Here is a 23,655-nt window from a genome sequence, read left to right on the forward strand (position 1 = left end):
CTCTTAGCACATTTCAGGTATAGAAGTATTGTTACCTACGGTCACCATGCTATACATTACATCTCCAAAACTTACTGGTCTTACATAACTGAAACTTTGTACCCCTTGATAAACAGTTCCGTATCTCTCCCTACCCCTAACTGCCATTCTACTCTCCATTTCTATGCGTTTGACTATTTTAGACTCCCATTTCCAGGAATTTATCTAGAGGATTAAAATCAGGATCTTGAAGAGATACCTGCATTCCTATATTGCAGCATTATTTACAATAGGCAAGATACGGAAGCAACCTAAATGCCCACTGACAGTTGAACAGATAAAGAGAATGTGGCATATACATATAAGGAAATATTATTCAGCCTTGAAAAGGGAATTCTGTCATTTGTAACTACATATGCTAAGTTCTGATTAAAACATCATCTCTCCTCCCAGTTGTCTTCTCTCATTTACCAAGCCCTGTCTGCTGGAGGCTGCTTTACCTGTTGTTCATTTAGCTCTTATACACAGAAAGAAGATAGCATGGTAAAGTGAAGAATACAGAGGTGAAAGGTCTGGGTGTGAATTCCAGCTGGGCCACCTCCTAGCTGAGGGATGCTGGACAAACCTATTTCCTCAACTATAAAATGGGAAATAATAATGGCACCTACCTTACAGAGTTGTTACAGGAGATTAGTTAGTTAATACATGAACAAATTCAGAACAGTGTTAGCTCACAAGTAGCAATGTCATATCAGGGCTTTTCAAACTTTAATGTGCATGCAAAGCACCTGCGGGTCTTGTTAAAATGCAGATTCTGATTCAGGAGGGGCTCTCAGTGGATCTGATATTTAATGTAGAGTCTGCAACACAACTCTACAGAAATATGGTAAAGATAGCACATCTAAGGTCATATGACACCCTCCAAATGAAGAGCCAGTTATTCAAAATTTTGCTGAATAAAAATGAATATATACCACCCGGAAGATGAATTTGTCTAGGAAGTTTAACATGAAGTTAATCATGCAGAAACAATTAGACAAATCCAGAATGTAGGATAAGGCAACTGGCCTTGTTTCTTCCAAAAGGTCAAGGTCATAAAAAAAAAAAAAAGAAAAAAAAAGGAGAGACAAAATGGATCAAAAATGCTATATACTATAGGACATTGCAGGGACAACTGGAGAAATCCGAATAGGACTGTACATGACACAATGGCCATCAATGTTAAAGTTCCTGGATGTGATAATACAGTATGATTACATAGCACACTTATTTTTAGGAGGTATATGCCAAAGTATTACGAGATGAAATGTCAGGATATCTGCCACTTACTTTCAAATGGTTCACAAAAAATGTATATACCAATATGTAGACAGATATATACTACTAATGTATAGACAGATAAAGCAGACATTATAAAGTATTAAGAGTAGTAAATTCAGGTGACGGGTATTCATGTATTAATCTTTCCAATTATCTGTCAGTTTGAAGGTTTTCAAATATAAAATTTTGAGGGGTGGAGGTCCTTCAGGATAAAGTCTCATTTTGCATCCTTCTTACAAGATATACACAGACCCTAACCCCTACCTTCCATTCCAGTGTCATCTTAGCACCTGTCCCTGAGGCCCACTTTCCTCAACTGGCAAATTTCTATTAAGGGTCAGCTTGGGAGAATTTCTTTCAGGTAATTTTTCTTGACTTCCCAGGGTGGGTTAAGGACCCGGTTGTAATAGTCCATGTTTCATTGCCATGTAGAAACACATTTGTTTCCTATACTAGATTGCAAAGTCTGGTGGTTCTAGCACACAGCCCTGGCATACGGTAGGCCTTCCACAAGTGTTTACAGATCACAACTAAAGAAACATGAATTAACAGTAGGGGATGAAAGGGCGAGTGGTAATAAGCCCTCAAAAGCCAGGATGATGTGAAATCCATAAATACAGGGAAGGAGGGATGCAACCAACACTAGCTGTCCTAGGCATAACGCCAGGCAATTTATGTACACCATTTCATTTAGGTAGGTGCAGACCTGGGGTAATTTTTAAAAGTGAGTCCTATCTGTGGATGTATGTAAATTTAACATCCTGTCTAACTTTACAGGGTGGTCTGTCCTTGGAGTACTTGGACAAGCCACTTAAACCTCAAGTCAGTTTTCACATCTGCAAAATGGGGATAGTTCCTGTTCTTCCTGTTTTCCAACACTGCCGAAAGTGACAAATGAAAATTACTTAAGCAAACTGAACAAATAGGCACTGTGTAAACCGTCCTCCTTAAAATAGCACTCTTTTCTTCTTCAGCTCATCGCCTATCTAGCTTTCTCGTTCTTCCTAGTCTTTAACTGGTGGAGGACCAAATGGAAAAGATAGGTCTCTGCCCAAATACGAGATTAAGCATAAGTTATTTTCAGCTGATTTTGGGGATGGGTTGAATGGTGGGGTGAGCTTTGTTTCTTTAGTGCCTCCAATATTCTTAGAATTCACCATGAAATCAAGACTCTAATGCATAATAAAGATGATAGAGGTTAAAAGGCTTTTGGGGAATTTGCCATTTATTAAAAACCTGAAAGAAAATGCATTATTCTAGTCAATTAATGGAAATCATGACATGTAATGGTTTAAGAATTGATCAATGGTACACCTTCCTACTTCCTTGGAAAACTTAACGGAACATTTCTTACCCAGGATAAAATTTTCATTAAACGGATTATATAAATGAAAAAAAAAAATACCCGTAAATGCCACAAAACTTTGAAGCTTATACAGGGACCCCTTCTCAAAAATAAACAAACAAGTAAATAAATAAATTCAAAGCAATGCCACAAAGTCAGGACTAAGAAGGTAAACAACTGGCTGTATATTGAGATCTTTTCTTCAGGGTACTAACTTAACTTTGCAAACCGAACAAGATAAAAATCAAAATTTTAGATTAATATTTAGCTTTAAAAATGTAAATTCTTGGTTCTGTTAGAGCAGTTTCAAATCACATGCTTTTGGGAACCATGCAGTATGAACATGTTTAAAGGCATATACTCAAAAATTTATAGTAGTTTCACAAATTCTAGGCTACAATTTTATTCCCCATATTAACTATCAGAGTTAGCACAGAGACAAGCTCACAGATTTCATATCTAATCTTTGGTTGCAACTGTTCCACCTGTTAGCTAGCCCTCTAAGAAATAAAACAACAACAACGACAACACTTTGAGGTCTCAATCCACTTTACGAAAAGAAAGCTTTATGAAAAGCCTGAACAATGAATTTAAACATTAAGGAGAAAATGAGAAACGTTAGGTGTGTGAAGTAGGAAATGTTAATTTCATGCACTTAGGAACACACACTCACACCCCACAGTAGTAGAAGCAGTAGAAGAGGAAAACACTACATGTGTAGGGGTAGAAATATTTGTTACATCATGATGCTGGCTGGCGATGGAGGGTTGCCGCCTTAGAGCCCCCTGAATGGAACTTCCACTCTGGAAAGCATTCACTACATCCATCTGCAAGGAATCAGAGATTGTGACAGCTTGCTCAGCAAGAGAGAGAGAGAACAAGAGAAAGGACCATTCCATCTATCAACATATAAAAAGTAAAGAAAAAGGCACTTTTTACAGAGCAGATAAATAGGCAAGAGTAGCATTTTGAGATGAAGGGGGGAAAAAGCTAGGAAAAAAGGAGCTGAGGGGCATATAGACACATTCCTTCACGGTGAGTTAAAACTTTCACTCATTCCAGGCACCAGTATTATTTTTCAAAAGAATAAGTTTTGTGGGTTGGGAAGGCTAGAAAGGAAGTTAAGGAGGGCATTCAAACCTCCTCCCCAGGTCTAAAAGCCCTTGGCCCCCACTCCCATCACTGCTCCTACCTCTCTACCAGGCCCATACCTGCGTCTGGATTCTGTTCAGACCTCTAAACCACAAGATCTGGCCGCGCCGCAACTCCCTTTCAGCATGGTCAATCTCTTCCACGTCCTCTGCTAGCTCCTCCTCAGGTATTTCTTCCTTTTGTGTTCCATGACCAGCTTCTTTTAGGAATTTTAAGCGGCTAGTTGGAATTGTTGAAATAAGCTACAACACAGGGGAAAGAACTTAGAAATAAATCAAAACCGAGTAAAATTACACCAATCAACTGTAATACAAAAGGCACGAAAAGTTGCGAGTGTGGCCAACTATCGTCACCGACGGAGCAATGAGATCCTGTCCATCAGGCTTTGTTTCTCAGAACCACAATAAAATGCTCTTTCCTTAGCTCCACAGAAGATTTAAGTTTGAAAAGTAAAAAGTTTTCCTGAGTGGAAATAACCTGATGATAGCTTTCTTATTTTAAGAAAGACTTTCAAGACAGTAAAATACACAGACATGCCCTGACCTATATATATTAAGTTCATATTAATTATATTGATTTCAAATAAAAGAAAAATGGCAAGTAGTCTTACTGGATGCAAAACAAGTTCATGTTTCATTAGTGCAGGGAAGAGTTCAATGAAAAGAAACATACCCAAATCAAAAAATCTTCAAGGTTAAACTGAAAATAGTTTTTCTGTTTATTAAATGCATCTATTTTTACAAAATGAAGCTCTTTAAGATTGGACTAATACTGATTTATCATGACACCAACAGGAACAGATGCCCCAGGAAACACAAGAGCATAAAAAACAGTAATAAGGATGTATTAACTTGTAAGTATTAATAGCCACTAAGTGCTTAAGGAAGTCTGGATTATCGGGGGGAAACAAGCATGCGGCCAAAATCAGAGCTGCTTGAAGAGCTTCTAGTCCAACCACCTCATTTCACAGAGGTGCTGGAACAGACTCAGACACATAAGACCTAAGGTCTCCTGACAACCAAAAGCAGTGCTCTTTCTACGGCAGCACACGTAAAATCAATAGATGACATCAACCAAAGCCAGCAACCGGTCCCTGTTGGGCACGTTGGCTGTACTGAACTTCCTCTTCCTGAAATGAGCCAGATGTTTTGGGAGGTTGTGGGGTTCTGTTTTGCCTATGAGGAACATTATGAAATAACTAAAAAGGTAATCAAAAAAGAAAGGAGGCCCAGGTATGGATCCTACTTATAAGAAGACCTCTATTAATGAGTAATGCAACAGGAGTAAGAAGAGAAACCCCAGAACCTAGAAACATAATTAAGAAAAAGGTGAGATAAAGGCACATGAAGATTGAGTTAAGTTTCAGTAAAACCTGGATATTTACTTAGACTGACTTGCAGAACAATAAATTAGGTCACACAAGTTACACACCACAGCCTAATCGTTTATGGAAATGTTAGTACAGACTATCAGTTACTTTTACAGTAATGGTAACGGACTTAAAATGAACAGGGAACACACACCACTGCCACTTATCGTTTTTAAAAAAATGACAGGCATTTGTAAGCTGCTTATACCAAGGATGAAATAGATCTCATTTTTCAGGTATTGTATTTTATATGTATATTGTCAAAGCCAATCAATCCAAATAACTGAAAATGTCATTTTGTGGCCCATTTATCCAGGTACCATTATTTTTACAGAAGTATCCTCTAAATGAACTGAAATTCAAGCTTTTTCCTTAACTGTATTTTGGATTAAATTACATAACAAAATGATGAAAATTCCAGTAAAAATATTTACTCTGACAATGCAAAAATAGGTCATAGAGCAAAAGATAGAGAGATATTAGCATCTAAACCAGTTATAAATACATCATCTTAATAATGGTTATAAACCTTGCTCTAACGAACAAATTAAAAAAAATAGGTAAGAAATTTAAAGTTTTATTATATTGGCATAACCATAACAAACAATAATAACATATGAGAACAAATATTACATTTAAAAAACCCTCATGCCCCCGAATGCCCTGTCATGATCTAGAATGGCAACTACTTAGAATTAAGTAACAGAACTGATTAAAGAAAATACATACTGGAAATTAAAAAAAAAAAAAAATCACTTCAGGTTTCAACATAAAATGATGAGCTTTTTACCTGGCCCCAGAGTAACGTTCCCATTCCTAGGAATATTGACCATAGCCACTGTTCTATTGAAAGTTCTGAACAACTGAAAGGTTTTCCACCAAACTGCACAATTATTATCTGGAGGAATAATCAAGAGTAAATTTATTTAAATCTTTTAAACTTTACATTTCATATACTTCAAAAATTACCCAAATTTGTGTCCTTTAAAACTCAAGCTGAGTAACAATTATTCTGATGGTGACAGGCATTATCATATTCACAGCTGAAAATAAGACAAATGAAAATAAATTAAAATCTCTCTGCTGAAAATTTTAAATGCATGTATATTTCATGTTTAAATTATGTTCAGTAAAAACTAAAAAAAACCCAAAAAACTCCTAACCAGGGAAGATAACTTTACGCTATTTCTGGTATGATCAAACTAACTATGTGCCCTTGTATTTAGTATAATTCTTTGCGTAATTTTAGTGTATTTTTGTGGAAAAGACCACAAACTATGAAAAGCGAACATAATATCCAATCTTGTTTTCCTCCTCCACAGCTATTCATCCTTTGTTCACATTTAGATGTCAGGACAAACATGAATAGTAAGAGAGGACAAGCAACTTGCAAAGTTCCATGAAATACATGCTTATTTAGGTGGTGAATCCTCAGAAATTTGGTCTCCCTTATAAAGGGAGAGAAGTCTAATGATCTGCATGAATAAAATCCTTAATCCAGTGCTTATGCTGCTCTTATTTTAAAGGAATATTAAGAATTAAATATCAATATTCACCTTCTCGTGAGTCTGACAGGCTTCTCTTTCATATGGCAGTTAGTAGCTACCAAATATTGAAATTAAAAGGAATCAATTTGGTATTAACATTTTTAAATGTTTCAAGTTATGCATTCCATTCTTTATAGCTGTACTTGATCCCAAATTCAAGTGATATGTGTTTGTCAATTCCACTGTTCTTCAAAATCAAGACTATTTGTATACTTTAAAAATAGATTTCTTTTTTTTTTTTTTCCCAGCAGCCCAACCAGTCAATTATAACTGACCTGGCAATCTTGCTTGGATTTTAATAGAGATATCTAACTAAAATAATTTTCTTTCATAAACTGAAGCTCAATATTTATTTGTGGGTTTTCTATTTTTTTAAAAATTTGAACTTTATCTTTTGGTATAATAAGGATGTGAAAAACATATTAAGATGTTGGGCAAACAATCAACAATTAATATGATTGGACTGATTTAATTTTGTAGTTTCAGATTTTTTAAATTTTTATTTATTTTTTGAGAAAGAAAGAGAGACAGAGCGTAAACAGGGGAGGGGCAGGGAGAGAGGGAGACAAAGAATCCAAAGCAAGCTCCAGGCTCTGAGCTGTCAGCACAGAGCCCGATGGAGGGCTCGAACTCACAGACTGTGAGATCATGACCTGAGCTAAGTTGGATGCTTAACTGACTGAGCCACCCAGGTGCCCTGGACTGATTTCATTTTGTGAGAAATAATCTTTCATTTTCGAGTTATAAGGAATAAAACTGAATAGTTGTAGCATTTACTTCTAAGAGCAAGAGACTAAGTTTCCACATATTCCTCAATATATGCCTTACTTAGATCAACAAAATACTACAGAACTGTGTAATTGTGCGCTGAAGCATTTTCTAAATGTGTGCTGAGGGAGCCTTGAATTAGGTGTTATCTAAATTTAGAAGTAGCTGGTTTAAAAATATTTTTTTTTAATGTTTATTTTTGAGAGAGAGACAGAGACAAAACCTGAGTGGGGGAGGAGCAGGAAAAAAGGGAGACACAAAATCCAAAGCAGGCTCCAGGCTCTGAGCTGTCAGCACATTGCCTGACATGGGGCTGGAACCCACAAACTGTGAGATCATGACCTGAGCTGAAGTCGGACACTTAAGTGACTGAGCCATCCAGGGGCCCCTGGATTATTTTTTAAAACTTTTTTTATCTATATTTGAGAGAGAGAGGGGCAGAGAAAGAGAGAGGGAGACACAGAATCTGAAGCAGGTGCCAGGCTCTGAGTTGTCAGCACAGAGCCTAACTCGGGGCTCAAACCAGGAACCGTGAGATCATGACCTGAGCTGAAGTTGGATGCTCAACCGACTGACCCACCAAGGCAACACTAGAAGTAGCTGGATTAAACAGAGTTCAACAAGTTCCTAACTGTAGGATTTCCCAAAGACTTTGAACTGTTAATTAAAAAAAAAAAAAGGAAAAAAAAATGCTGCGGACATTTGGGTAATTTTCCCTTCCAAGCACTAAGCTCAGAGCTTCTTCACATGCATGGTCTCTCTTAATGATTCAGTAATTCTGTGATGTGACCCAATTATTATCCTCCCCATTTCAGAGATGAAGCCACTGCAGCTTGTCAAGGTCACACAATTACTAAGAGGCAATGACCTGACTCCACCACTAAGTGACTCCCAAGTTTGTACTTGTAACTACTGTGTTCTATTGTTTGAAGAAACTCCAAGGGGGTGCCTGGGTGGCTCAGTTGGCTGAGCATCCTATTCTTGACTTCAGCTCAGGTCATGATCTCACGATTCCTGAGTTTGGGCCCTGTGTTGGGCTCTGCGCTGACAGTGTGACACCTACTTGGGTTTCTTTCTCTCCCTCCCTCTCTGCCCTTCCGCAGCTTGTGTGTGCGGTCTCTCAAAATAAATAAATAAATAAATAAATAACCTTAAAAAAAAAAAAAAAGAAACTCCAAGAGGTAAATAGGCAGTATTTCCTTAACTTCTCTAGGGTGTAAGAGGAACTAAAGGAACCAATGTTTCATGAGACATATTTTGAAAACACTGATTGTTTTAATTGCTACAAAGTAGAAGAGAGAGAAAATATTTACAAAGAACTAATAAGGATTATTTTATACTTCATGACCTGTCCAAAAAAAAAAAAAAAGAGAAGAAAAATCAGCTAGTAAATAAAAAGAGACAAATTAAATTTAATACAATTTATAAGGTGAACTCTTCAAGTACCTCAGCTCTACAATCAAGATTTTGGCTAGACTAACTGTGTAAATCAACAGCCATGTTTTCCTACCCAGCTGAAACTGTCCACAAAAATGCTAATCAAAGTGCTGATCCATGATAAGAAGATAAGGAACAGGCACCAAAGTACAAATCAATGCACTGTTTGCACAGCGTTACCACTGCAGCTGCTACTACATGCAAAAAGAAAAAAACCCACAGAAACCTCCAGCAACATATAAAAAACTCTCAGTTGAAATACAGTGCGATTAATGAAACTTGTTAATTTACATTCTGACACATGGTCCTTATCTCACTGTGGACCTGTAATAAATGGACCAGTAGCTGGTCCACGGACCACACTTTGAACAGTACTGGCTTATTTATAAGGTATTGAAGAATGATATCTCACTTTAACTCTTTTGGGTATATCAATCTTTGCTGGGAACCAAATTACCAGATTTGCCTGACAGGCAGTTAAATTTTTTGCAACTCCCACATATTACAAAGATAACCTCAATTTTATAGCAAGTAAAAGCTAAAACTTTAGCATGTCATGAACAATGATTTTTTAACAAACATAAACAAAATACGTCCAGAAAATACTTGATAAGTAAGCAACATTTCTCCTAAAGTTTATGGAAATTGAAAGCTAAAACAGAAACAATTAAGTCTGGGGTTTTGGTACCTAGAGTACACAAGCTATGGCTGAATAAACTGTTTAAAATTCTTCAATCTTCATTTCAAAACAAGCACTATCACTGCCTGGTTCCTTTGTTGAAAAAGCTCACTATTTAATTTTAAATCTTGTTTGACAGTACAGGTAACCCATGAACAACACGGGTTTAAACTCTGTGGGTCCACTTATACATGGATCTTTTTCAGTAAACACAGTACAGTACTGTAAACGTATTTTCTCCTTATGATTTCTTAGCAACATTTTTTCAACATTTTTTCTCTACCTTACATTATTGTAAGAACACAATATTTAGTATTTATATAACATTCAAAACTATGTGTTAATTGACTAAGTTATTGGTAAGGCTTCTGGTCAATAGTAAGCTATTAGTAGTTGAGTTCTGGGAGAGTTCCAAAGTTATATTCAGATTTTCAACTGTGCAGGGGTGAGCTGGGGTGAGGAAAGGGTGTGGGCTGGTGCCCCAATCCCGTGTTGTTCAAGGGCCAAATGAAAAACTGGCATGTACCAACTCAGAGAGCAGCATTCAGAATCACATGAATTTTAGAATATTCATTTCAGATATTATTATTTAATAACAGACTCAACTGTAGACAAAGGATTACTATCAACTGTGGGATGCAATTAAGCGATCCCTGTAGCTAGACTAGAAACTGGTTAACTAAGATTTATCTTAAGTAACATTAAAATTATAATAGTTTGATCATGATATAGAATGAAGAATCAGTATCAGATTAAGTAAAAAGTATCACAACCACAGAATTGGTAGTGCAATTAAAATAGTATTAGCTTAATATGATCTTCAGGATTTCAGGATAGAAATGATCATATTTTCACTGGAGGTATGATATTTAAAACTTTTTTTAGGTGTCATTAAGGCAATACATAGAAGCCCCACACACGTAGCAGTCAAGTAACTTCTGGAACAAGCTACCTGTTTAGTATCTCCTACATAATAATCAAATGTGAAACTATCTTTTCCGATTACCCACCTGTACCACAAAAGTGCCTAAAACAATTGTGCAGAAGATGGCATTATTAAAGATTCCTTCAAATACATTTCTTTCACCATGAATTTTCCGGGCATTTATTTCGTTGAAAAGTTGCATCAGCACAAAGGTATTAAAAACAATAGTATAATGTTCGGAAGGAGGAGCATGCAAAGGAGCATTTCTTCCACTATCAATATCAAAAAACTTTTCTCCTGAAAGAATGAAAAATTACGATTTTGTAATTATCATACAAAATAATTTAACATTTCAAGAAAAGTATGCAGTAATAAAACCTAGCCAGACCTTTATTTGATCTCCAAGGACAGCACAGGAAAAGTTGGAAGGAACCTGGGGTTATCTAATACAACTCCCTTGTTTCATAGACGAGGACATGGAACCCCCCAAATTATGATATCGAAGTTAGTGGCAGAACCAGGACAAGAAACGAGGATTCTTTTTACTTCCTCCCACTATCTATTGTAGTGCCTTCCTAATAAGCATCATCCACTGACAAAGAGGAGAAAGTAAAGATAAATGGGGGTCAGAAACAGAACAACTTCTGTTCTTGAAGAAGTTGTAACATTAAAACATCTGGGATTACATTAGCTTGGAATAAAAACAACCAAAGCTTTATCAGGCATTGAATTCTTACCAGCAAATAAGAGTGTAAAGACTACTACAAGTTGATAGAATGCATGACCCAAAATATTCTTCATCATCGTGCGTGAGATGAGAGGCTTATTTCTACCATAAGGCTTCCGGAGCAAGAGAGACTCAGTGGGGGGTTCAGTCGCCAGAGCCAGGGAAGCGAGCGTATCCATTATGAGGTTCACCCACAGCATCTGTACAGCCTTAAGTGGTGAATCCTAGAAAAGACAGGTTTCCTAATAGACATTCATAACTATTCAGGGACTCAGAAATTCTCAGGAAGCCTTTTGTATTTAAGAACTTACAGAACAGAACAGGATTACATTTTTATATTAATTAACCTATAATATTAAGGTTCAGTTTATTCAACTATTTAAGTACTTTAACGCAGCAGATTATACACACAGTTTTGCTTTAAAACAACCATGTTTTAATAAAAAAAAACTGTGAACCTACTTGAGTAATACAGGCGCCCGTGAAAGCAACAATCACTGCTACTACATTAACTGTGAGCTGGAACTGAAGAAATTTGGAGATGCTGTCATAGACATTTCGTCCCCACATAACTGCCTTAACAATGCTCGTAAAGTTGTCATCTGTGAGAATAATATCAGATGCTTCTTTAGCTACGTCAGTTCCAGCGATACCCTATTAAAAAAAATTCTGTGAATTAGACTCAATGTTTAAAGTATAACCTTTAAATATCCGAAAGGGTAGTAAATAACAAAAATTGTTACCTCCATACTTAGTAACTAAGGACTTAAATTTACTGTAAAAGAAGGTAATATACTTATTCTGAGATACCTGTCAGGAAGATATTCCATCTAAAGCAAAAATCAAAGAATAAGATATTGCATGAAATATAAGTACAAACCAAATATTTCCAATGAAAACCTAGTGTTGTAATTGAAATATGCTGTAAGTATAAAATATGCACTGGTTCTGAAGACTTAATACAAAAAAGAAAAAAGAAAGCTCAACAGCTCACTAATTATTTTTTCATTGGTTACACTTTTAAGGGATATTTTGGATTCACTGGTTTAAATAAAACAATTATTAAAAGTTAAAAAGGAGAAAAGAAAGTTCAAACTTGGCTTAAAAACAATGAGGAATGAACACAGGCATCACCCAAGTTCCTCCCAACAGTCACACAAAAAGATACATTCAACAATAACAACACACAACAACGTTAGTGAGAAAGGAGACAGTGCAAAGAAATCCTAAAAGGCTAGAAAGGAGATAACCAAACTGTAAGCTGGCAGACCCTAGAGAACGGAATCCTAAGCCAAGAGTAGGGAAAGCAGAAAATTCACTTTCTTTGCACTACAGAATGCTCCTATACAAGGCCCAGTACTTGGCAGCACCAGGTAGCACTGGAAGGAGGGGTGAAGGTACGAATGAAAAGAGAAGGATTTCTTGTAAGTCGATCAAAGACACTGAAGAAGTACCAAGAAGGTCCAAACTAAGAACCACGTCCGTCAAGAGTAGAATGGGATGCATTAATAAACTGTGGATTAATCAAAACAACACAGGTGAATCTCATAAGATAATGATGGATCAAGAATACTGGACTCACGGGGCACCCGGGTAGATCAGCCGGTTGTTTAAATGTCTGACTTTGGCTCAGATCATGATCTCGCGGTTCACAGGTTCAAGCTGGACTCAAAATAACACGTAACACAATTTTCTTATGTTCAAAGTTTGGTAACAGGCAAAAGTAATCTTCAGACTACTAGTTATCTTTGCAGAGAAATAGGGCAACGATTAGAAGACGGTGTGACTGACACACCTATGGGAATAGGTAATAATCTATTTCTCGCCCTGCATAGTAGAACAGGTCTGTTCATTTGTGATAATCCATTCAGTTGTACATTTATTTATTTTCTTAATTTTTAAAGTTTATTTATTTCGAGAGAGAGAGAATGAGTGGGGGGTGGGCAGAGACAGAGGGGGACAGAGGATCCAAAGCCAGTTCTGTGCTGACAGCAGAGCCGGATGTGGGGCTCGAACTCATGAACTGTGAGACCATGACCTGAGCTGAAATTGGACACTTAACCAACTGAACCACCCAGGCGCCCCTCAGTTGTGCATTTATGACTTAGGCACTTTTCCGTATGTGTGTTACACGTTAATAATAAAATTAAAAGAAAAGGCACCTAGATCCTCAAGGCCTCTTCCCAAGTCCATGCAACCAAGTGACAATTTGGTGAGCCCTCTGACCTGGACGAAGACTGCCTGCTAAGGTACCAAGCACTGCTGAATATAGGGGTGCTACCCTGAAAAAAAAAAAGAGGCTAAGAGTAACTCTGTTTATTGAGTGCTGAGACCACGACCCTTTTTTCTCTACTTGTTGCCCAGTACTGTACCAGTATTAAGGTACAGATTTGACAATTATTTTCTGAGAAATCTTAAGAGAAAAGACCTAAAAATACAATTCAATGTACCCCAAGGAAGTGAAATGGCCAAGCCAGAACACTTTACTGAGAGGCTTCTGTTTGACAAATTCCACCTACAGGTCCAAGGCTTTCCAGCTTTCCACTGGTAGACACTCAGAGACAACCGAGAATCACCTGACATCTGAGGAAAGACTAATCTGAAAGAGACTAAACCAAAAGGCAAATGGACACACAGACTCTGCAGAGACAAAAATTTATTTTAAAAAGTCAAATCCTTAGAAAGGTACATCAGTGAAACATGAATAGGATGCTAAAACAAGAACAAAAAACTTAGAGATCCAAAAACAACTCTTGGAAATTACAATATATGATCACAGAAATGAAAAAAACAAAAACAAAAACAAACCCAAAACTGAAACAAAACAGAAACCGAGGAAATATCCCTGAAAATAAAGCAAGATGACAAAGGTATGGTAAATACGAAAAAAGGAGACCAGATAGTAAGTCCAAGCAGTTCAAGAACTGGGAAGGACGTAGCACTTTTACGGGCTCACCAGGCACAGGGTGGGAAGGAGGGTGGGTATTCCAAAAGAACAAACAGTGGCGATGAAATGACTATTACAAAAAAATTTCACAAAATTGAAGAAAATGAGTTTATTTCATAACAGAAAGTCGTTCCATGACAAAAAAATCATTACATTTCAGGAGACTGGAAACTAAAACGTATATACTTCCAGAAAGGAAAACAAAAAAAGAAAACAACACAAGAGGTTCAAAATTCAAAATGGTTCGTAACAATAGAGGAATGAATTCAAAATTCTGAGTGGAAAAAATGATTTTCAAACTAGACCTTTATACCAAGTCAGATTAAGAATCAAGAGTGAGGAAAGGGTGGAGACTTCAGTCATAAAAGTTATAAAAGAGTTTACCTCTCCTGAATTGTTTTTTGTCAGGAAGTTATTGGAGAAGACGGCATTACTATATGAGGGAGTACACCAAAACAGATGATGACATCGAGTCCAGGAAATACAAGAGCCGACATGAGAGAGGAAAAGGAAATCCTCAGGTACGGAGAAAACAAGACAGCTGGGTCGCAGGCCTAGCCAATAGTCCACATTGAAGCATGTCAGAAGGTCTGGGAGAGGAGGCTCTAAGAAGGTAAAAATGTAAAAGTGCCAGATGATTCTGACGTAAAGAAAGGAGAATTTGATGATGAATTAGTGTTGGAGTACACAGAAAAGCAAGAGTGAACAAATTAGAAAAAAAAGATTTAAAAAAGTCAATGAAAAAGATAATTTATAGGGAATACAAAAAGTTGTGCAAGCAAGTAAGACTTATCAGTAGGCCACACGGCTCAGCTTGGATCAGCATTTACAATCACAATGCTGATCAATATGCTGATCTATCTGAAATCATGCTCTAACTCTGGGGGAAGAGTGATAGGATAGGTAGTGTGCATGTATGCAGTTATGGAAGTGACTGTGGTGTGTGCCTGGTGAGCCCATAAAAGTGCTACATCTGCACCTTTCTTAGCGAAAAGTCAATAGCCAGTGCTTAAGAAAACAAAAAAGCACCATCATGTCATTTAGATATGTGGACGCAAACAACTAAGAGAAACAAACAGCTAAACTAGTCGGTTTCCTTTCATCAAAAAAATGAGCTGGAATATTACTTATCACTGGGGACCTAAGTAGTAAATCTTACGAAGTGATCTTTTTAAATGCATATATTGTTTGATAAATAAGCTTTTCTCAAAAATATTCAAGGGGAAACAATCTTAATTTAAAATTTGAGTCTCTAGCTTCTAATTGGAATATTTGACTTGGAACGTGAACGGTATCTAAAACATCCGAGCCCTATAGGTTTCCCTGTTTCTCGGCACCCCCGTCTTGTACAAATACAAACCTCACCATACCCTTGTTCAGAATCCTTCAAACTTTAAAGAGTAATTTTGAGATGTTAATTTGTGTCCAAATATTTTATGAGTTCCATAGTCAAGTAAGTTTGGGAAACTTCCATCAGAAAAAGTTAAACAGCTTTTTTGTGAGCTTCTCTGAGCCGTGCACCTGTGTTGTGAGTCTCCAAGCTTCCTTTACTCTGCTGGAAGTCTGCTCGGGAAAGGGCTGGTCTACCGGATGAAAGAACGAACTCTCTTTTCTCAGCATGTAAGGCCCTTTTCGGGTCCCCAATCAGCCTGGCCTCATAGTCCATTACCTCCCAAGAGCACACACCCTCTTCTAGTCAAGTTAAACTTCCTGCAGCCCCACTGAGGGTCTCTGGGCTGTACTTCCGCACCTCCTCTTCTCTCTCCCTCAACTCCAATTGGCGCTTCTTTCAGAAACCCTTTCCCAGTCGCTCCAGACAGAGTCTTCCTCCTTGCAGCACTCCGCGTGTTGTGTCTGGGCCTTCACTTGGTGCCACCATGCTCTGATTATTTATTTCTCTGCCTGCTGAACCTTCAGGAGGCAACTACTCATCTCTAATGTTTCTGGACCAGAATACTGAAAATGGCTTCTTAATGTTTGGAGAATAAACAAACAAATCCTTTATTAATCCAAAGTTTAAAAAGACAGGATCTTAATTACCTTAGGGAAGATTTTACTGCCAAAGATGTATTTGGTTATAGAAATACATCATGGTACTTAGACTCTGAGGACAGAAATATCGGTATGTTATGGTAAAGTGAATTTTGGTAAGAATAATGTGATATAATAAAATAAAATAATCATATTTTAAATGTACCACGGAGGCTTGCAATCTTAAGGAATCTATGGGGCATGGCTAAATAGAGGAAAAAGTCAGACTTCTTTGCAAGCTAATAATGTACTTTTTTTTTTTTTTTAAATACATATTGTATTTATTTTTGAGAAACAAAGAGAGATAGAGCACTAGAGCACAAATGGGGGAGGGGCAAAGAGAGAATGAGACAAAGAATCCGAAGCAAGCTCCAGGCTCTGAGCTGTTAGCACAGAGCCTGGCGTGGGGCTCCAACTCACAAACCATGAGATCATGGCCTGAGCTGAAGTCGACGCTTAACCGACTGAGTCACCCAGGTGCCCCCCAAGCTAATAATGTACTTAGAGTCCTTTTGTAAATGTCACTTTAATGTTGAAAATTTTTTTTAATGTTGAATTTTCTAAATATCAGTATGTATAGTGTGTGTGTGTGTATATATACATTATATATACACATATATACATATATAAATACTCATATATACACATATATATACATATATACGTGTATATATATAGATATACATACATATTATGTACATATATAGAGAGAGAGACAGAGAGGAAGAATACACAGATAGTATTCTAAAATGGCTATTTCTGCCTGCAAAGTAAGAGACAAATTTAAAAAGGACTAATCAATAGTCATTTCTTGCAGGTATCTATTAAAAACTCAAGCCAAATAATTTTGTCTTTCAGTTTTAAAATATAAGATTGAAAAACTGAATAAATACACAAAGTAAACTTAAGCTTGACTGAACAAAAGTGCTTTCAAGTTGAAGTCATTCTTCCTCTGTCTTTTTAAAATAGATTTAGATGTCTGATGTGCTAACTTAAAAAGAATAAGTGGTACAATGGGCCTAAAACCTTCTGGGCTTAAACAAAGCAGCCACTGTACTGTTCTATCTGTAATACTATATTTACCTGTATGTTTTGAAACCTCTTAGCATCTGCCTTAAACACTGAAGTTTTGGGAAGAAAGCTTTTTAGTTTTTAAAATGCACTGCAAAAGCCTTCCTGGCTGGCTGTCCAGATGAAAGTAACAGTCAGAGTCCTGGTAAATGCTCAAGAGCAGCAGAGTGTGATCCCGTGTTCCTAAAGTGAACAATGATCCTATCTGCCCACAGCCAAAGGAAAGGAACTTCAATATTCCTTCTCCCTTCATCTACCTTTCACAAGTCTTCAGAAGTTCAGACAAACTTGCTGCCAACCCTACTGAGTTTGGAACAGGGTAAGGTGGGGCTCTTGGGGTTCACAGCTTTCGGCTGAGAGCACTTCACCCACAGAATGTCCTCTTTCCATCTCTCTCACGCCAGTTGAAAGGCTGTCACCATGGTGATGGTTCTGCTAAACCCCTATGTTAGCAGCAAAATATCAGGGGGACGAATTACACAAATAAACATTGGTACACATATATAATCTTGTATCTGAAACGTGTAGGGCCAGACTATGCTTCACGATTCAAGTCTCCCATATTTTAGAAAGATAATGAGGCACGTAATTCCCATCACAAATTCCCCTGGAGGGGGCAAGTGCCCCCCAAAAACTTTAATACCTATACAATGGCTATGAAGGTTCATAGGAAGAAACTGATTCAAAGATATGAAAAACCTACTATCAATCATTAAACATTTATGTAGTACATATATTTCATGATAGCAATTTTATAGTAAATACTTAATCAGTACACTATCAGTATTATGGCTAGAGTAAAAGAAAATAATAATGAAATAATTGAGATTTTCTAGCACTTTAAATAATCAAATCTAAATCCAAGACTTGTGGGGGAGGGAAGTACATTTTTTCCAATTGAAAGAGGATTATAGCTATTATATATGAAATGATGATTCAGTGACTCTTTAACAGACATTTTCAGTTGAGTGGAAGATTCTCAAATCATATTTTTAACTTAGACACACACACACACACATGCACACTCCCTCTCTCATCTGTTCAAAGCCTGTCTCTCAAGAGGATTGCTGAAAGGTTCAGATCAGATGACAGATACATATATACATTTTGCAGAGTATAAGGTAAATGCATGATGTTATAAGTGTTCAAGAGTCACCTTCTAGCCAGATTTCACTGCATCAAATAAATGCAGTTACAAACTACTCAGACTTATATATCAATTTAGAGACATACTTTGACTCAAATCTTGAGGTACAGAGTTTAGTATCAATAGCAATTTAGTAACAAACAACTCAGCCAGTAAATTATATCTGAATACTTAAACAGGTAAGTTCCTACCATTGCAAATCCAACATCGGCTTTCTTTAGTGCTGGGCCATCATTTGTACCATCACCAGTTACAGCTACAACCTGGCGTTGTTCTGAGACAGTGCTGTCAATTATACCTGAAACAAAAGTAATATTTTTGCTGTAAAAACATCCCCTTTAATTAATAAGATGATTCTGCAGAGTACCCTGACCAGCCAGTTTTACAGACCTGAAGTTAAAAAGAAACAAACACACATAGAGAAATGAAAACTGCTGAGACGCTGGGCAAGGACCAAGTCCAGAAACTAAGGTTACATTAGGAGCAATATCCTGTTTTACTGAAGATAAACACAATTAACCAAAGGTGTGAATAGGAAATATATTCCTAGGGTGCCTGGTGGCTCAGTGGGTTAAGTGTCTAACTTCGGCTCAGGTCATGATCTCCTGGTTCGTGAGTTCAAGCCTCACATCAGGCTATGTGCTGACAGTTCAGAGCCTGGAGTCTGCTTTGGATTGTGTCTCCCTCTCTCTCTGTTCCTCCCTCAATCATGCTCTATTTCTGTCTCTCAAAAATAAACAAACATTAAATGAAATAAAAAAATAAAAAGGAAATGTATTTAGACTTTATTGGAAAAGACAACATCCTAGAGTCAATAAATCTATTATTCAGTATCTATTACTATTTTCAGAAGGAGAACACATTTCTGTTATTAAGAAATTGTGAAATAACTGTAAAACCTACTCACCTTTAACCAGTGTATGTTTGTCAGTAGGAGATGATCTTGCAAGTACTCGAAGCTTTGGCCAAATCTTGTCTATCCTCTCTTGCTCAATCTATAAATATTTATGACAGTTAAAATGCACCCAAATCTAGTTTTATAATTCCCCAATTAGCAATCTGGCATATGTATCAGCAGTTCTCAAAAGTATGGTTAACAGACCAGAACCATCAGCAACTCCGGGGAACTTGTCAGAAATGCAAATTTTTGAACAAGGCACCAAGCCTATCATCTTATCAAATAACAACTCTGGGTTGGGGCCTAGCAGTCAAGGTTTTTAAAAAACTCTCCAGGTCACTGTGATGCATACTCAAGGTTGAGAACCGCTACTGTATATGATCAAAATTAGAAAATCTTCCTACTGTCTATGAAAATGAAAACTCCTTAGCACAGTATAAAAAGCTCAGAAGAGTTTGAGGTGCCCTAAAATATACTCCGTTATCAACCCTTTCAAATTCCTTCTCCCACACTCACTTACACATACACTTCTGAAATTGGCCTAGACTGAAAAAAAGAAGTGCTCTTTTTTGTCCCTTTAGGACAAATCTCCAGATCATGAAATCCTAAAATTTTAGTGTTTTTGTGCTTCAGGTGCAGGCTGCATTTATTCATGGTGATACCTAACACATGGTGCATATTCAGTATGTTATTTGTTGAATGAAATTCCTAATGTATGAAAAATTTATCAACATAAAAAAAACCAAAAACCAAAAAACAGTCCTTACCTCTCCTTTTTCATTTCGTATTCTTCTGTTGAAATCTTTACCTTCTAAGCATAGAAAATCTTCCCCAGGATGTAAAATACCACATTTGGTAGCAATAGCCCGAGCGGTATTAATATTATCACCAGTGACCATCCGCACAGTAATTCCAGCCCTCTGACACTTCCTTATTGCTTCTGGTACCTGGTTTACACAGAAAAAAAATCATATTATGAAAGAAAATTAATATTTCCGAGGGGGGGGGAAACCCACTGCATAATGCATTACTGCATCGTCCCACAGATAATGAAAATTTAAATTTCATCTCAATATATTCAGTATTTCTTCACTTGTTCCCAATAACCTCTTCTTTCCTCTTCTACTGCCACAGTCCTAGTTCAGGCTTCATTTTCAGTTGTGATTCTATTTTAGGTTTGCATTATTTATTTACCAAAGCCTTCTTAAAATGCTCCCCCTCCCCAACCATTATGCAGTTCTTTTCTGGTTGGCTTTCCACCTTTCTGGCTTTACTGCCCAGACCACACCACAGCAAAATGCTGATGTATTCTTGAGAGTATAGTATGGGTGGCTCACTTCCCGCCCCCCGCTCCCCCCACTCCTTATCTTCTAAGGATGACTTTACCTACTCTTGTAACTTCAACTGTCATGTATGTGCTAATAACTTTCAAATTTACATTTTTCTCCCACCTCATTGTGAGTGCTGGGTTCATAATTCCATCAGAGAAGTGGACATTGGAATTTGGGTGTCCAAAAAGGGGACGATGTTTCCTAAACCTATGTATCTAACAGAAACCTAAGGGCCATCATCATGACGTCTTCCATCTCCTTTATCCTATCCATCTTTAAAGGACAGGGAATCTTGTGGATTCTACCTCAAACCTTCCCTGCACCTTGTTCCCTCTACCTGGTATCCTTGTCTACGTTTGTTCCTCCTGTAAAACATCTGATAGACTTGACAGAATTATTCTTCTAATAGATTTTCTTAAGATTATGTGACGATTCCTCTACTATTATACTATAAGCCACAAAGTTCTTAGTATAATAAAGTATCACACTTGAGCCTCAGAATAGTTTTCAAGTTTATCTACAATTCTCCTCTACTACACAACTTGACGGATGAATAATCTATATGTTGTTTCTGTGTCTCTGCTTCTAGCAATTCCTTTTGCCTACAAAATCCTTCCCTACTCTTCTCTAACAGGAAATCCATACTGATCCCTCTAGAGCAGAGGATGCAGATGCAAATGCAAATGCCTACAGAGCCATGTGGGTAACATAAATGAGGAAAACACTCTCACAGTTACAAACCCCAAACTAATGCCTCATGAGAGAGAGATTCCGCTCCAGCCTGTTTTCACTATGGTGGAGTAAGCATCTAATATTGATAGAACCTACAACTTCAAGAGAACACAGAAACCTCGATTTGTGTATGCTCTCTCAATACATAACTCTTTAAACACACACACACACACACACACACACACACACACACACACACACACACACGGTCCAAGGAAAATTTGACTGAAGGCTAAATTTGCTCTGCAGGCTGACAGTTTATGATTTCTTTTATAAATACAGTTTAAATGTAATGTCTCTGGAAGCAGCTTTCATGGCCTATCTACACAAAATTGTGTCTTTGTATAGTGCATACCTCTATTTAAAAAAGAAATCAAAATTTGATTTTGAAAACATTGGTTTGCTGTATAAATGTAATATATATTTGGATATCTTATTGGAGATAAAAAAATAACTCAAGATTGTCTACCCAAGAACTCACTGATTGGGTGCTATCCCAAGATCATTTGAAATAGGGAGACAACGAATAAGAGGAAGAAGTTGCTCTCAGGTTAAAAAGATGTGGCAAATAATATTTAACAAGGACAAACTAACATTTATTGATGGCCCACTAACCACACCAAATACTTCCACTCAAAGCTGACAGACTACCTCCACTTTTAGAGATAGGAAACTGAAGAGAAGCCAATTACCACGTTCGAGAACCTATGCAAATGCAATAAAGCTGGATTTATTCTAGATACCTAATTTATCAAAATTCTCTATATCAGAAATGCACAGTCCAGAATACCCACCAAGAGAAAGCTGTTGTATATCACGTTGTCTCACTTTAGTCTAAAAGTACCCATCTCATTTGGTGATACTAAAAAAATTAAGTGCCACTTACATGTTTAAAAAAAGATGAAACTCTCCCATCAACCTCAATGCCAAGAGCATGATAAAAGCCATATATTTTCCAAAGGACAAAAGTTGTAGACACCTGATTTAATACTACATTTAGGTAAGATTTAAGGCATAAATCCATGTATAAAACTTTGGTTTCCCTTTGACCAAAGGTTGGGAAACATTACCCACCTGTATATTTCATAAGCATTTGAAACTCTAAAACCCCAAATGGAATTTACCTTGATCTCTATATAGGCTGTTTCTGACTCTCTTATTCCACCGGTAGTACCATCACCCTGTTATGCAAGCAGACTGTCCTCTATAGGGCATCTAATTGTAGAGCTATACTTTCCCCAGGAGATCTCTGGGAACCCCTCATGTGGATATCCTAGCCTAGGCCACTTTCAGGCTACTAGGTCCAAATGCCCACATGACATACATTTGGATGTTTCAGACACCTCAACAATGTCAAAAACAGTATATCCCAACCCAACAGATTCATTCCTATTGGTTCTACCTCCATTTACTTTGAAATCATCCTTTTCTTTTCATCTGCCCTGCCACACTATGTGAAGTGCTAAGCATGACCATCTCTTGCCTGCGATCACTGCAATAATCTTCCGGCTTCCCTGCTTCACCTCCTCTGTTTCTTACACAGTACCCAAGATAGTCTCTTAACAACACAAATCATGTCACTTCCCAGCCTGAATTACTTCCCACTGAGTTTCAGAATACAATTCAGAACCCTTATTGTCTTTATAAGACCAAAGATAATCCTACCTGCCCCTTCTTGTCCATACTTCTGGCCATACTGGCCTCCTTTCTATCTTTGAAATGGCTAAGACTTTCTCACCATCAGGCCTCTCTGTATTTTTGGTTCCGTTTGCCTGGAATATTCTTCTCACAACTATTAAAATGGCAGGCTCACTTTCAGCCATCAGATCTCAATACAAATGTCTTATCTTCAGACATTCTTAACGTGGTCTCTCTCAGTTACCTATTTCATCACCCTGTGCCTATCCCTTGTAGCTCTTTTCACACTTGTAACTGTCTTATCTGATATCACCCTCCCAACTACCCCCACATGCCAGTCAGAATATAAAGCCTTTGAGGGTGGGGACCAAGCCTTATTCCTCACAGTATGTATTTTCTCTTGGCATACTAAGTACCTATTATTTTGTCTGTTTGGCCTCCTTACTTCTCTAGAATATAAACTTCATGACAATTTTGTTTACTGCAGTATTTCTAGTTCCTAAAGAAGTACTTGGTTCTACACATTGGGTGCTGCTGACAGTGAGGAGCCTGCTTGGGATTCTCTCTCTCCCCCTCGTTCTCTGCCCTTCCCCTGCTCATGTTTTCACTCTC

The 23,655-nt window shown here is 37.3% G+C and overlaps 1 protein-coding gene across 4 annotated transcripts in view; it reads right to left on the minus strand.

The window, feature by feature from the left end:
• Positions 1-23,655, minus strand: part of ATP2B1 (ATPase plasma membrane Ca2+ transporting 1) — a 130,549-nt gene that overhangs the window by 4,832 nt on the left and 102,062 nt on the right. For 2 of the 4 annotated variants that reach the window (XM_053226590.1, XM_027071115.2), the window contains exons 13-21: positions 20,110-20,289; positions 19,352-19,439; positions 18,636-18,742; positions 11,711-11,902; positions 11,259-11,472; positions 10,607-10,818; positions 5,956-6,063; positions 3,856-4,038; positions 3,385-3,471 (exon numbers count right to left, since the gene is read on the minus strand). In XM_053226590.1, the coding sequence (XP_053082565.1) occupies positions 3,385-3,471; positions 3,856-4,038; positions 5,956-6,063; positions 10,607-10,818; positions 11,259-11,472; positions 11,711-11,902; positions 18,636-18,742; positions 19,352-19,439; positions 20,110-20,289 (1,371 nt within the window). Of the gene's footprint in view, positions 1-3,319; positions 3,472-3,855; positions 4,039-5,955; positions 6,064-10,606; positions 10,819-11,258; positions 11,473-11,710; positions 11,903-18,635; positions 18,743-19,351; positions 19,440-20,109; positions 20,290-23,655 lie in introns of all 4 variants that reach the window. The other 2 variants (XM_027071117.2, XM_027071116.2) reach the window with 2 other exon arrangements.

Source organism: Acinonyx jubatus, chromosome B4 (assembly GCF_027475565.1).
Source record: "Acinonyx jubatus isolate Ajub_Pintada_27869175 chromosome B4, VMU_Ajub_asm_v1.0, whole genome shotgun sequence".
Taxonomy (NCBI): domain Eukaryota; kingdom Metazoa; phylum Chordata; class Mammalia; order Carnivora; family Felidae; genus Acinonyx; species Acinonyx jubatus.